This window comes from Orycteropus afer, unplaced genomic scaffold, assembly GCF_000298275.1.
Source record: "Orycteropus afer afer isolate SDZICR_OR568_19922 unplaced genomic scaffold, OryAfe1.0 scaffold00006, whole genome shotgun sequence".
Lineage (NCBI taxonomy): Eukaryota > Metazoa > Chordata > Mammalia > Tubulidentata > Orycteropodidae > Orycteropus > Orycteropus afer.
The window spans coordinates 1949435-1963277 of record NW_006921593.1 but is presented as its reverse complement, the minus strand read 5'-3'; the positions used below and the strand labels follow the sequence as shown (position 1 = coordinate 1963277).

Below are 13843 nucleotides of genomic sequence, written 5' to 3'. Positions count from 1 at the left end.
AGGATTTTTTTCCCTAGTCCAGGGATCTGTGATCCCTGAAGCCTTGTCCAGGCCTGTGGTTTCCATCAATCCCAGTGAGGCTACGACTTCCAGCCCCTCTCCTGAGGTCTGCACCCCTTTACCCAGGGACTTACGGGATACTAAAGAGCCTGTGTGTGTGTGCGTCTCTCTCTCTCAAGTGGCTCAAACGTAACGTGCAAAGCTGGACTCGTGCTTTCTCATGAAGCTGTGACCCTCTGCAGTTCCTTCTGTTATTTAATAGCAGTGTCTGTTACCCAGCCAGGATTAGGGTCACCCCTGATTGCCGTCCTCTCTTCTCCGTTTGGGAGGGTGAGGAGGGAGAGGAGTAGCTTAAATCTATGGATTCTGTTCTTCAAATCACTCATCATGGCCCGTCCTTTCTCCCCCTCCTGCTGCTGTTGCCTTTCTTCCCCCTTGGATCGTTGCTAGGGCCGTTGGAGGCAGTAGTCTCCCTGCCTCCGTTCTTGCATCTTTCCAGTCCATGTTCCCTTCTGCCTCACCTCCTTCTGCAGACAGGTTTGGTCGTGTTCTTCCCAGCTTGAAGTCCTTCAGTGGTGCCCCGTTGCCCACAGGGACTGGATCAAGGCCCTCAGCCCTGGCCCTGTTTTTCTCCGTTCCCCACATGCATGCGATGATGCTCAAGCCGCAGAACCGTCTGAATTGCTTCCCTGCAGTGGGCCCTACTTCACATCCCTTTCTCCTCCCCACAACATCCACCTGGGAGACTCCTACTCATCCATCAGAACCCCTCTCCCCAGTCTCCTTTCTCCTTTGTGCTGCTACTCTTGTGTCTACCTTTGTTGTACTCACTGCACTGCGGGTGCTGGTTGCCACTGAGTCATTCCCGGCTCGTGGTGGCCCCGTCTGTTGCGGCATAGAACTGCACTCCACGGGGTTTGCATGACTGACCTTTCAGAAGCAGGTGCCAGGCCTTCATTCCAAGGTCCGTCTGGGGGGGTTCAAACCACCAGTCTTTGCAGTTTGCAGGTCTTCTTGGTGCTGGTGAGTCGGCCTGGCATGTGGTAGGTAGGAAGTCAGTGCCTCTTGAATTGCAGGTGGGTCTTAAAGGATGCCAGGTCCTTCACAGCTAACAGTTTCTCAAAAGGTTAAACATGAAGTTAGTCCATGACCCAACAGTTCCACTCCTAATGTATACCCTAGAGAACTGAAAACATGTCCACACAAAAACTTGTACACTGATGTTCATAGCGGCATATTTGTAACAGCCAAAAAGTGGAAACAGTCCAGCATCTGTCAGCTGATGAATGGATAGACAAAGAGCGGTCCATCCTTAGAGTGGAATATCATTCAGCCATAAAAAGCAGTGAATTACTGGCACGTGCTACACGTGGGTGAACCTGGACGTTGTGCTAAGTGAAAGAAGCCAGGTACAAAATGCACAAATCGTGTGATTCTACTTATGTGGAATGTCCAGATACGCAGCTCTTGAGGGACCAGCGGCAGGTTAGTGCTTGCCAGAGGTTATGGGGAGATGGGCAGTGACTGTTAGGGGGCGAGGGTTTCTTTTTAGGGTGATGATTGTACAAGTCTGTGAACATACTCAAAACCATTGGATTGTACATTTTACGTGGATGAACTCCATGCTGTGTGAATTATATCTCATTAAAGCAAAATGAGTGGATACAAAATGTGAATAGGATTAGGTGATGACTTAGCTGTGCGGTGGTTATTGAAAGTCATGTCTTTTGACTGGAGCTGGTATAAATTCCTTAGCTCTGGCCTTTCAGATGGTAGCTTCTTTGGAACTCACCCAGGGGGCCAGTGGTGTATGAACGGTACCATTGCTCCTTGTTCTTCCCCTGCTTAGCTGGGTGTGGAACAGTGATGCTGGTATTAGACGCAGCTGGGGAACTCGGTAACAGGACAAAGGCCCAGGCCCTGTCCTGCTTCAGGATTCTGATCCACAGCAAAGTCTGAGAGCTGGTACAGGATCTAGGAGCTTGGGACCCACAAATCTGTCTCCCCTGGTAGGACATGGAGTTACGCCATGACCTAGCAGCTGGTAGGGTTGGGAAGGAGCCTTTTCAAAGCAGGCATTCTCTCCTCCGTCTCTGGTGTTCCTGATCTTGCCTAAGGCTCCAGCCAGGATGTTGTTTGTTGCCTCATGGGATTTTCCTTGACTCCCCGTTGCCTCAGACAGTGGGTTGACCCCCTAAGCTCTCTTGCACACAGTACTTACATTGCAGCCCTTATCCTTTGGTTGCTCTTTTGCCCCCTCCACAGCCAGTAGGGGCCTTAACCATTCCTGCAGCCCCAGTTACAATGGCTGGCCTGGTAAATGTTTACAGTTTTTAAAATTGCAGATTGAAGGTAAGTCCAGAGCTGCCCGATTGAGTAAGGTTTGTTTTTTATCTTTGAGAAGGTTTTGGAGTTTGACCGTAACTATCACAACATCTATGGACGTGAGTTTTCCCGAGGCAGCTCTCCAAATGCTGAATGAAACTAGCCTTTGGACAGTAGACGTGAAATGATTGTATCTTCCCTTGGCACCCTGTAATCAGAGAGGCCCAGTGCAGTGTTCTGCGTGATACCTTGTGAACCCATCTGATCCTGATTCTAAGAGTGGTTTTCCTTGCCTCTTTGTAGAACAATGCTAAAGTAGCCGTGCTGGGGGCTTCTGGAGGAATCGGGCAGCCCCTTTCTCTTCTCCTGAAGAACAGCCCCCTGGTGAGCCGCCTCACCCTCTACGACATCGCTCACACACCCGGAGTAGCCGCTGACCTGAGCCACATCGAGACCAGAGCAGTTGTGAAAGGTATGAGGTGTGCTGGCCTGTCGGGCTGCATCTCTCCTCCACAGGAGACATGGGTGCAGGTTCAGGGGAAGATTTTCTTCATAAAATTTTAATTGTGATTTGGGTGAAAGTTTACAGAGCAAATTCACTTTCCATACACAGCAGCTCACATACGCTATGTCTCATGACATTGACTACAATTTCCCATTATGCAACAGCTCCCCTCCCACTTCCTCTCCATAGCTACCTCTTCCCTGTGTCCATAGTCACCTCTTCCCTGTGTCCTTCCCTCCCATGCACTCCTGCCCCCTGAGCTGTCTCCCTTGTGCACATGCAACCCTTCTGTTCTCCCATGATTGACCTCTCCAAGGAGTGTATCTATCTCAGATGTTCAGCTCGTATGCCTGTCTTTTGTTTTGCTGGAAGGCATGGGGGTGGGTTCAGTTCCGGACCTGAAGGGCAGCTAGGGGCCAGAGTCTCAGGGGTTCCATCAGGCTCTGTCAGACCAGCATCAGGGGAAAGATTCTTAGGTGAAGCTAGATGTTCAGAAATGTGGAGCTTCCATGTTAATTTTAGGACTAAATTTTATAAATGATTGCATCTTTTTAGACTTGGGTCAATAAATGTTAGTTAAACAGAGGTATTTGATCTTCCCATTATTTTATTTATTCTAATTTGAAAAGTATATTGTGAACATGGGGAGGGGAACTGTCAGAAACTTCTGCAAGGATTTGGGGATTGTTGGAAATGCTGTTCCCTGGTGTACTGCAGGCTGCCTTTCTACCCCATGTGCCAGCCCTCCTCTCCAGTGTTGCCTTGGCCAGCTTCTCCAGAGCAAGCCTTCTTAAGGACATCGTCCCTTCTGCAACAGGGCAATATCTGTGCTATTAGATACAAAGAATTCATTATTTTCCCAGCTTAGTTTACCTTCATATTAAATTGACATTTTCCCATGTCATTGAATACCTGGTGAAATCATTTTTAAAGTTGTGCTAGAATTTATTATTATGTATTATCCCCATGCTGTGGGCCATTGGGCTGTTTCCTGTTTTGCTCTACTACAAATACAAGAACTAGATGGTGCCCGGCTACCGATGCAAGCCACTCAAATAGGGACCAAAAGTGGAGATCCTCCGTAGAGTGGGACGAAAATGTGGCACAAAACTCGGGATCATAAAAAAGACCGGGCTTACTGGTCTGATAGAGATGGTGAGACCCCTGAGGCTAGGGCCTTAAGTCACCCTTCAGGCCTGGAGTTGAGCTCACTCCCCTGGCTTAACTCTCAGCCAAATAATAGACAGGCCTACGAGCTGAACACCTGCACCAGGGAGATGCATCTTTAGAACAGTCAACCATGGGAGATCAGAAGGGATCATTTGCACAGGAGAAAGGGAGGCAGGAATGTGTAGGCAAGAAGGCCGCAGGGGAAAGATAACCACAGGGAGGAAGTAGGAGATGAGATGTTACACTGCAGGAACATAACCAGGGTCATGTGTGTGAACTGTTGAATGTAAATTAAATCTGCTTCGTAAAATTTCACCCAAACCACAATAAAAAAAATTTTTTTGTTTTTTTTAAAGCCTCTCTATAGTCCATACTTTCTATACTCTATTGTGTGTATGTGTGTGTAGTGATAAACATCTTCATCTTGTTTTTTAGGATGTAGTCCTAAAGGAGAATTAGTGGGTGTGAATATTGTAAAACTTTACTCGAAAACACCAGATTGCAGCCCAGAAAGACTGTATTAACTTCCTTCCCTCGCAGCAGTCATGGATGTGCCTTAGTTGACAGGCGAGACGTAGAACCTAATGGAAGACTCAGCTGCACAGCTTGGGAGGTGACTGTCGAGTGTTATGCCCTGTAGTTCCGCAGAATCTGTCCACTTTCTTTTGGGTTTCAAACATGCATTTCTGAAAGCTCCCACGGTGAGGAAGAAGTTAGTCAAATCCAAAGTGGATTTGGGCCTCTCCCTGAAATCTTGGAAAATAGACCATTTTTCCTAAGGGTAGGAAGGAGCAAGGTGGAGAGTGTTGTCTAGAATCTTGTTTACCAGCACAGGCCATTTTCTTCACTGTGCCTTCTGATCTTAGGGCCCTTGTTAGGATGACAGTGAAGTTGAGAATGACTTAGGGTGCCAGCTTGTGGATCAAAGACAAACACGTGACTTGACTTGGCTTTGTGGAAACAGATCTAGTTCAGGACCGGGAGGTACTGGTCATTCTGAAGCAGGGGCCAGAGCGAGGAGAGGTGACAGGAAGTGGGGTGAGAGGGAACATCCCTGCCGTCCAGACTTTGTCACTCACAGGGCAGTAGTTGTCAACAAAAAGCAATCACTTTGCAAGTGGTGCTATCTTGAGGTTTTTGGTTGGCATTTAACCCAGCTAGGGGCATTCCTTCCCAGACTTCGCCTCAAAGACGTGGTAGCATCTCTAGCTTAGAAAAGAAACTGCTCTAATGGGGTGCTTTTTCTTAGGCTACCTCGGACCCGAGCAGCTGCCCGACTGCTTGAAAGGCTGTGATGTGGTGGTTATTCCGGCAGGAGTCCCAAGAAAACCAGGTGTGTGTTTAAAAGCCTTGCCTAACATCTCTCTACAAATCAGGTGAGAGGAATAGTTTTCATTCAAAAGGATTTAATCATATCTCTGCTGCAGAAAAAAAAAGAAAATTCCAAAGGTTCCCCAAAGGCCTGTGGGATTAAAAAGGCAAAACTCTTCGGTGGCCTAGCATTTTAAGTCCTTCACATACTGCTGTGCATCTCCTCGGCCAGTCTCACCACTCCCCAGACACGCGCTGCCATGTCCCTGTGCACACTTTGTCTGCGTGGAGCCTCTTGCCTCCACCCTTCTCCTCGGGAGTTCTTACTAAACCTTAATGGTATTTCTCAGAAGTCACCTTCCCTGATTCCCGCCCCACCCTCCACCCACACAACCCCCCGTTTTGGCTCCTGTCACACTGGCTGGTTTTCCCTATAAGATAGACAGACCTGCAAACAGGGCCCTGTCTTGTTCAGGTTTGAATTTCCCAAAACAGCCAACAAACAGCATTTGGCATGTACTTGGAAATTCGCCTTGTGCTTTGTGAATGTCTCAAATTGGGTCATTTCCAGGCATGACACGGGATGACCTGTTCAACACCAATGCCACCATTGTGGCCACCCTGACTGCCGCCTGTGCCCAACACTGTCCTGAAGCCATGATCTGCATCATTGCCAATCCTGTAAGTACTGCTGGGACCGGGCTAGAAGCTCACGGTTACCAGCTAATGTACACGAGTGTGCATGTAGTGAGAATAAGCAGGTTCCTGTGCTGAAGTGGGTAAGTTGGACGAACGGAGGAGACATCCTTAAATTTCATAGAGTGCTGTTGGCACGACCCAAGGTCTGAGTTTTAACCTGTTCTCCTGCCTCTCACTGTGTGCCTTTAGGCTGATCACTTCCCCTCTTTGTATCTTTGTTTCCCCACCTAGAAAAGGTACTTTCTTAGGAGAGAGGTAACTGCTGACCCCTCTGGGTTCTGGAGGTTTGCAGTTCCTTGTTCCTCAACATCCCTTCCCCCTTGCACCTGCACACAGCCCCATGCGCACACGGCCACCCCAAGCCCTGCTCGCTGGTTTTAGCAGATAACTTACTTCTCACTCCAACCCCAAGGGCTGCATCTCCCTGGAAAGGGGACAGCTGTGCTTCCAGAGTCGGCCTTGGTGGGACTGTCACAGTCGTGGCATTGCTCTCTCGTCCTCCATCCTAGCTGCATCTGGGCTCTGAGGGTGCTAAGGACCTGGGTCACAGGGCAGGGACCATGATGTTGACACCGGGATGTACCCGTTGATGGATGCCTAGAGCATGCACTCACATCCCCTGAGAAGAGAGTTTTGTTTTTCCAAACCAGCTTTCCTGCCCCCAGGGGGGTTGGTTAGAAGCAGATAGCAGCTATTTCTTTGGTTAGAGAGCTGACTGACTAGTGCCTAATAGAAATCTAGCATTTCTCTTTTTATTCTTTCCATATACTAAGTAAGGACCTGCCATATATTAAGTCATTGATTGTTGACAACAGCAGTCCCTAGGTAGTGTAAGTGGTTAAGTGCTGAACCAGCAACTGAAAGGTTGGTAGTTCAAACCCACCCAGAGACACCTCAGAAGATAGGCCCAGCCATCTGCTTCCAAAAGGTCATAGCCTTAGAAACCCTGTGGAGCAGTTGTGTTCTGCACACTTAGGGACACCTGAGTCAGGTTGACTCGACAGCCACAAATAACAACAGTCTTAGCACAGCCTCTATAGTAGCTGTTGTTACACACACGCTCACACACACACTTTACAGATGAAGATGCCAACGCCCTGAGTTATCACATAGATGGAGCTGGGATTTGACTCGCGGTCACCCAAGCTTTGGGCCACTGTGCTTTGTGCTCTCTCATTGGGAATGGTCATTCGGGGAGCAAAGCCCGGCCGGAGCCAGAGGTGCCCTGTGGCACCACCATCACGTTTTCAGGTCATTAGCTAAAGGGTCACCTGCATATTTGAAGTATGGCCCCAGAGGCATAAGCCCCCACTGCATTGTTTCCATAAGTGGGTAAAAGGGGTTCCTTTTAGGGTGGGGAGTGTACCCACTGTGACCCACCCTACTGTGCAGTCTGATCTGCCCATAAACAGTTACTGGGGCACTTTACTTTGGCAGTTTAGGATTTGTTGGTGGCCTGACAAAAAGATTTTTCTCTCCTTGCTTGTCTCTGCTTTCAGAATGCAGGGCAAATTCTACTGTCTCTTGAATTTGTAGGTTAACTCTACCATCCCAATCACAGCGGAAGTCTTCAAGAAACACGGGGTATACAACCCCAACAAAATCTTCGGTGTGACAACCCTGGACATCGTCAGGGCCAACACTTTTGTTGCAGAACTGAAGGTAAGGGCCCGTCACGTCTCCCTTTTCTGAACTTCTTGCCACCCTTGTTGATTTACGGGGGTAGAAGTCACTGGGGCACTTCAGGTTGCTTGTAATGAGGTGGTTTGAAGTGTTTTCCTAGGCTGCCCCTTGGTGGAAGATTTTCTAGCTCCCTGGTTGGCTCGGGGGATGCACACAGCAGGCGCTGTGGGCTGAGCTCTAGCTGGCGTCTGTCTGTCTCCAGCTCACTGTCTGTCTCGTCTTCTGTAGCATCAAGGATTCAGGCTGCCGTGTCTACACTGTGCCTCAGACAAAGGATGAGAAAAGTAGCAAGCCCCAGAAATCAGCACAACTGCCACTATAGCTGTCTTTCCCTTTCTTGGGTTATCGTAACTTGCCTCAGTTGGTTCTGATGTTGCAGTCGTCTGGCTTCTCCTGGACTGCTGGTCTAAGCTCCCAGGCTGCGGCCAGAGGCAGGTTTGAATTGGCACCAGGGTCAGGTCTGGAGCCCTTTATGCCTGCCATCAGCTGCTTTCCAGTCTCTGATGGATCCAGCAGAACCAAGTCCTCCAGCCCCCAGAGGTGACCCTCTTGCACATCGGGTCATTTTGTTCTGACTTTGCAGATGAGGAGGGCCTGTCAAAAGTAGGGGCCAAATTATCATTCACGCAGCTTAATGATGGGCACCCACTGGACCGGTGGCCTTCACTTTACTCACTGGCCACCAGCAGGCTCTGCTGCTCAACCGCTACCTTAAGTCATTCTGCAGCGCCATCAGCAGGCCTCTTCCTTCAGGCTCATTCTAGGTGTTGAGGTCACACAGGCCCCCGGGACATGGCCCCAGGTACAGGGGCTCGGTGCAGCGGACACTAAGCCGTGTGATGTGGGAGCCCGTGCAGCTGTGCGCAGGATGCAGTGGAACCGCTGCACGCAGTTGGCCTTGAGTTAAAGGCTTTGCAGAGATCACATTTAAGCTGCATCTGAAAGTTGACAAGCCAGAGGCAGGAGCTCCAGCCTCCCGACCCTTGTGCCATTTCCTTCAGGTGCACCCCTATCCCTTAGCACCCACTGGTGTTGAGAACCATGGGCGTGTGGCCAGAGCACCTCATTCCCACCAGGCTCCTGTCCTGTGCCACCGGCCACACATGGCAGGACGTCCTCTTAGCACGTTACTATTTGATAGGGGTGGAGGGAGAGCTGGGCCCCTCCCAGAGACGCTAGTGCGCAGCAGGCTTCAGTTAAGTGAACTGCCCATTGCCTCAGGAGACCCGACATCCTAGAAAATTCCTGAACTGTCTCAAGACGACGTCAGTCCCTCGGTTTCTCCTCTGGGCCGTCTCGAGTCGGCCCCGGAAGCTCCTTCCTTGCCTTTGAGCCACCTGCCCTCCACCTCGGGCTCCTGGCAATTTCCTGCCGTTGGTGTTCTGCACTCTGCTGATGCGGTGCTGGCTGTTTCTCACCCCCTGCCTTCGGTCTCACTGTCCTTTTGTCTGGCATCCTTTTCCCTTCGCTAACTCATCTTGTTCTTTCCCAGAAGAGGTTAGGTTTTTTTCCCAGGACACCTTCTCCCAAGCTGGTTAAGTGTCCCCTTTGCTCCAGCAGCCACCCCGTGTGCAGCTGTCTTAGCACAGCGCGTTGACACATCGGTTTGTGTCTGGCCTTCGTGTTGAGCAGTGAGTTTCTCAGGAACAGGCTGTTTCTCCTTGTCCCTGGTGACTAACACAGAGCCTTGGCGTGTCAGCACTGGTCAAGTCCACTGCACTGAGATCCCTTAGCCCCTGGCTCCCTGCCCCATTAAATTGTCCTGTTTGCTTCGTCTACTTGTGAGACTGGTCCTGCCTTCCGTAGGCCAGGCACGGTTCCCTGACCTAGAGCTGTTTGCTTCAGCAGCCGTGGGGCCCGAGGAGGGGGGCGTCACCTGCCGAGCTCACATCCTGCCACAGCTCCCCCAGATCCTGACTGTTGGAAGAAGCACCTGGTTCACGGGCTCTCAGAACGGGAATGAATCGGCCTCTTCTGGCAGACCCTTCTCACTTGAACCGCATGGTGTTTTGACCTCTCACAGTTCGGTTCTGTTCATTCTGTCCCGCTCACTGCTCCAGTTGCCGGACTTCTCACCCCTGGCCTTCCTGGAATAGCTTCCACACCCAGAAACAAGAGCGAGGGAGTGTGACCTGCTCAATGACAGTGTGGTAGGCCTGCATCGGAGTTCGTGTGTGAGGAATGACGTTAGCTCTGAGGAAGGGAACCGTCATCCTCTGACTCTGAGAGGATGTGAGACCCAGGTAGACCACTAGAGGAATCCCTGGGAGGAGGCAGTGTTGGGTGTGTTCAGGCTGACACGAGACCATTTGGCTGGGCTGTGAAGGAGACCTTAGCAGTGGCTGGGGCTTGAGCGCTGTCTCTTTCTTTCTGACTGTTTTGTTCTGAGTTCTGTGGATTTTTCAGTTATTGGTACGTTAGGTGAATATAACTTGTTTGAAGCTCTCTGAAGAGCGCGTTAAGAATTAATCATATTCACACTTTGATGGCCAGAGTTTGGATCCAGCTCGAGTCAACGTTCCTGTCATCGGCGGCCATGCTGGGAAGACCATCATCCCTCTGATCTCTCAGGTGCGTGTGTGCTGTGCAGGAAGCTGCAGATCTGGAACTCCTGGGAGAGGGCCTCCTGGGAGACTCGTGGCAGACCGTGACACGGTTAACTGTCCGTTGTGCTCTGAAAGGACTTCATGGGGCTGTGGTCAGGCTCCGGTATTTCAGGGGTCCAAATCCTGTATGCAGTGACTGTGGCCAGAAGGTACCCAGAGTGGTCGGCTCCCACACACCCCTTCAGTCAGTTCCAGCACCCAGTGAAAACTGCTGTTGGAACGTTACTGGTTCCTGGGCAGGCCAGAGTGAGCAGAGAAGCTGTACTTAAAAGGGAGTGAAGAAAAGGTAAACGTTAATGCTTTTCAGGAGCGCTGGTCCTTGTTTTGTAGAAGGCCCATCAATTTGGAGTAAGGCCCAGCAAGTCAGCGTCATGGACCAGAGGTGATCAGTGCTGCCCGTGGGCTGGAGGGAGGGAGGACAGGAGGTCATTGTTTAGGAAATACAGGGTTTCTCGTCATGGTAAAAGAGATTTGGTAAAAGATACCGGTGAGGGCTGCACAGCATATGATTCATGTTGTTGATGTTGCTGAATTGTACACATGGGGAAAATGTTAAACTGGCAAATGGTGTGTTATGTATTTTACATTGAAAAAATCAACATCGTAGCCCCTGAATACAGTGCATTGAGGACGTGGAGTTTTGGCGGTGCCTTTGACCTTACAAGGAAGTCATGAGAAAAATCGTACAGATCCAAATTGATGGGCATTCTACAAAGCAAGTCATCAGTACTTTTGAAGAGTGTTGATGACAGACAGTGAAAGGCTGAGGGACTGTCACTGACTGCGAGAGACTGAGGAGGGAGCACTGAGTGTATTCTGGGATCCTGGAGGGCATCCTGTCCCAGGAGAAAAGACAGTGGGAGTTCAGTGAGACCTGAATAAAGTGTGCAGTTAGTTAATGATGGGCATGTTGGTTTTCTCTTTGTTGTGATTTTACTGTGGTTATGTAAATTAACATTGAGGTAAACTGGGTAAAGTCTTACTGCTGTTTTTTACAACTTTTTGAAAGTATAAAAGTTTGAAGTAACTTCTTTTAAAAATGCGCAGGGGTGTACCTGAGGTAGATACACTCCTTGGAGAGAACAATCATGGGAGAAAGAAGGGCTGTGTATGCACAGGGAGACAGCTCAGGGGGCAGGAGTGCATGGAGGGATGGACACAGGGAAGAGGTAACTATCGGGAGGAAGTGGGAGGGGAGCTGTTGCATTGGGGTAAATTGTGGTCAGTGTCATGAGACAAAGTATATGTGAACTGCTGTATGAAAAGTGAATTGGCTCTGTAAACTTTCACCCAAATCACAATAAAAATTTTTTAAAAAAATGAGCAGGGGAATTTGTAAACCCCCTAAGACAAAGTTGATTTGTCTTTTTAATTTTTCTGAAAAGGTCTTGGTTTCAGTGCAGTGGTGATGTTAGGAACACCAGGAGCTGGGCTGAGGGTGGTGACTGGGGTTGTTAAAGCCAGAATCTGCTCATGGGATTACCTCTCCCTCTGCCTTGCAGTGCACTCCCAAAGTGGACTTTCCCCAGGACCAGCTGACGACCCTCATCGGGCGCATCCAGGAGGCAGGCACGGAGGTGGTCAAGGCAAAAGCTGGAGCAGGTAGATTCTTAGACGTGATCCAGGGTGTAGATGATGACACTGGAGGCCCGGAGAGGCTTCAGAGTTGAAGAAAGGTCACCGTGCCCTTGTGGGCCTTGGCCAGGAGTGGATCGCGGTCTGTGTTTCACTTGTGTCCACCCGGTGAGAGAGCAGCACAGTTGCTTTGTGGAGTGGGAGTGCTTTTGAGGTGCGCAAAACTCACTCAGTGCTGCCCGTGAATATGTGACAGAGGGAAACTAACCAAATTCTTGACTGTTAAGCAGGGAAATTTGCAAGTGCTATAGTTGGCAGGCCAGCCTGACTGGGATGCGGCAGTACCAGCTTTGCGACTGTGTTCTAGGCTCTGCCACCCTGTCCATGGCGTACGCTGGTGCCCGCTTTGTCTTCTCCCTTGTGGACGCCATGAATGGAAAGGAAGGAGTGGTTGAATGCGCCTTTGTGAAGTCACAAGAAACGGATTGCAGCTATTTCTCCACGCCATTACTGCTGGGGGTATGTATCTTAGGGGCTGCATCCTTGGCTGGAGGAAGGGGTGGGATCTGTAGTGCAGATACAGGAGTTCTTCCCCACCGTTTGCCCTGTACTTCAGATATCCTTTGTGTAGGGACTGCCTAGCACTGTCTGGCTCAGGCTCGGGCTGTCAAAAATGAGTGTGCCATCACAGGACTAAGAGAGGGGAGAAAACACACTGAAAACTCAGGTCTGAGCCTCGCATCACGTGACTCTTGTCAATGAGGATATGACAGCCGGGCGTTGCGCCTGCCTGAGTGTTTCTTGGCAAGCCCTCGCTGTCTGGAGGCAGCCGTGGACAGCCTGAAAGGAAAGGTCTCCCGACACTGTCTCCAACTGCACTTGTTAGTTCTTGTTCCGACCTCGGGGGCTGCAAAGTCTGATTCCTCCTGGGAGGAGGACCTGAGGTGCTGGCTAGCTGTCAGCCTTTCAGGTTCAGACATTTCTGGTTCCCCGCCCCCTCACCCTACTGGTTTGCCTTCTTGGCAAACTGCTGTTGTTGCATGTACTGCTGTTGGCGGTTGTCCCATTTAAACTGGGGTATCTGGTCCCATTGCTGTGTTCAGCCTGACTTTGGGGGACAGCTGTCCGGTATGGTTGACTCACTGAATCTTCAGCTAACAGAAACCCCGGGCTCTCACTCCATAGGCCGAGCCAGGTTTCTGCTCCTCGTGTGGGGGCAGCTGTTGAAATCAGACTCAGGCGTGGTTGCCTTCATCTCATGCCCAGAAGGAAACGGCTTTGTGGCTTGCTGCCAGAGACCCTTCTCATAGACTCCCTACATTCAAAGAGTCGTGAGACATGACCCCAGGCCTTGGGGGCTCTGTGTAGTGAAGAGACAGACACTAAGCCATGTCATTCAGTAACTAGTGCAGTGCAGGTGTGCACGGGGTGTGTTTGTGTGCACGGAGCACAGTGGGACTGGAGGTCAAGAACACACGTGTGTGATTGTCTGAGTCAGGAAAGGCTGTTCACAGGGGAGGTCGCGTGTGAGCTGTCAGGAGACAGACACTAAGCCATGGAATTCAGTAACCAGTGCAGTGCAGGTGTACACGGAGCACAGTGGGACCGGAGGTCAAGGACACACATGTGTGATCGTCTGAGTCAGGAAAGGCTGTTCACAGGGGAGGTCGTGTGTGAGCTGTCACAGCAGCAGAAACAGCTCAATTTGACAGCAGGACAGCCTCCCTGGATTCTCAGTCGGGGTCCTGCATCGGCTGTTGTGGCTCTGTCCTCCTAGGCTCCCCTAGAGAAGTGAGAGGTGAAAACAGCAACAAAGACAACTGTCGTGTTTTGCTTTGTTTTAATGGCAGACATTTACCTACTTGTTGTTGTTGTTGTTAAGTGCCGTCGAGTCCTTTCCGACTCATAGCGACCCCATGCACAGCAGAACGAAACACTGCCCGATCCCGCGCCAGCCCCACAATCCCTG

General features: G+C 50.4%; 1 protein-coding gene across 1 annotated transcript in view; it reads left to right on the top strand.

Annotated features, from left to right (window-relative positions):
• Nucleotides 1–2438: 2438 nt before the first annotated feature.
• Nucleotides 2439–13843, top strand: part of MDH2 (malate dehydrogenase 2) — a 16409-nt gene continuing 5004 nt past the window's right edge. Inside the window, exons 1-8 of the mRNA XM_007940213.2 lie at nucleotides 2439–2444; nucleotides 2629–2797; nucleotides 5250–5333; nucleotides 5883–5992; nucleotides 7547–7672; nucleotides 10187–10264; nucleotides 11802–11901; nucleotides 12242–12393. Coding sequence (XP_007938404.2) covers nucleotides 2439–2444; nucleotides 2629–2797; nucleotides 5250–5333; nucleotides 5883–5992; nucleotides 7547–7672; nucleotides 10187–10264; nucleotides 11802–11901; nucleotides 12242–12393 — 825 coding nt within the window. The remainder of the gene's footprint in view (nucleotides 2445–2628; nucleotides 2798–5249; nucleotides 5334–5882; nucleotides 5993–7546; nucleotides 7673–10186; nucleotides 10265–11801; nucleotides 11902–12241; nucleotides 12394–13843) is intronic.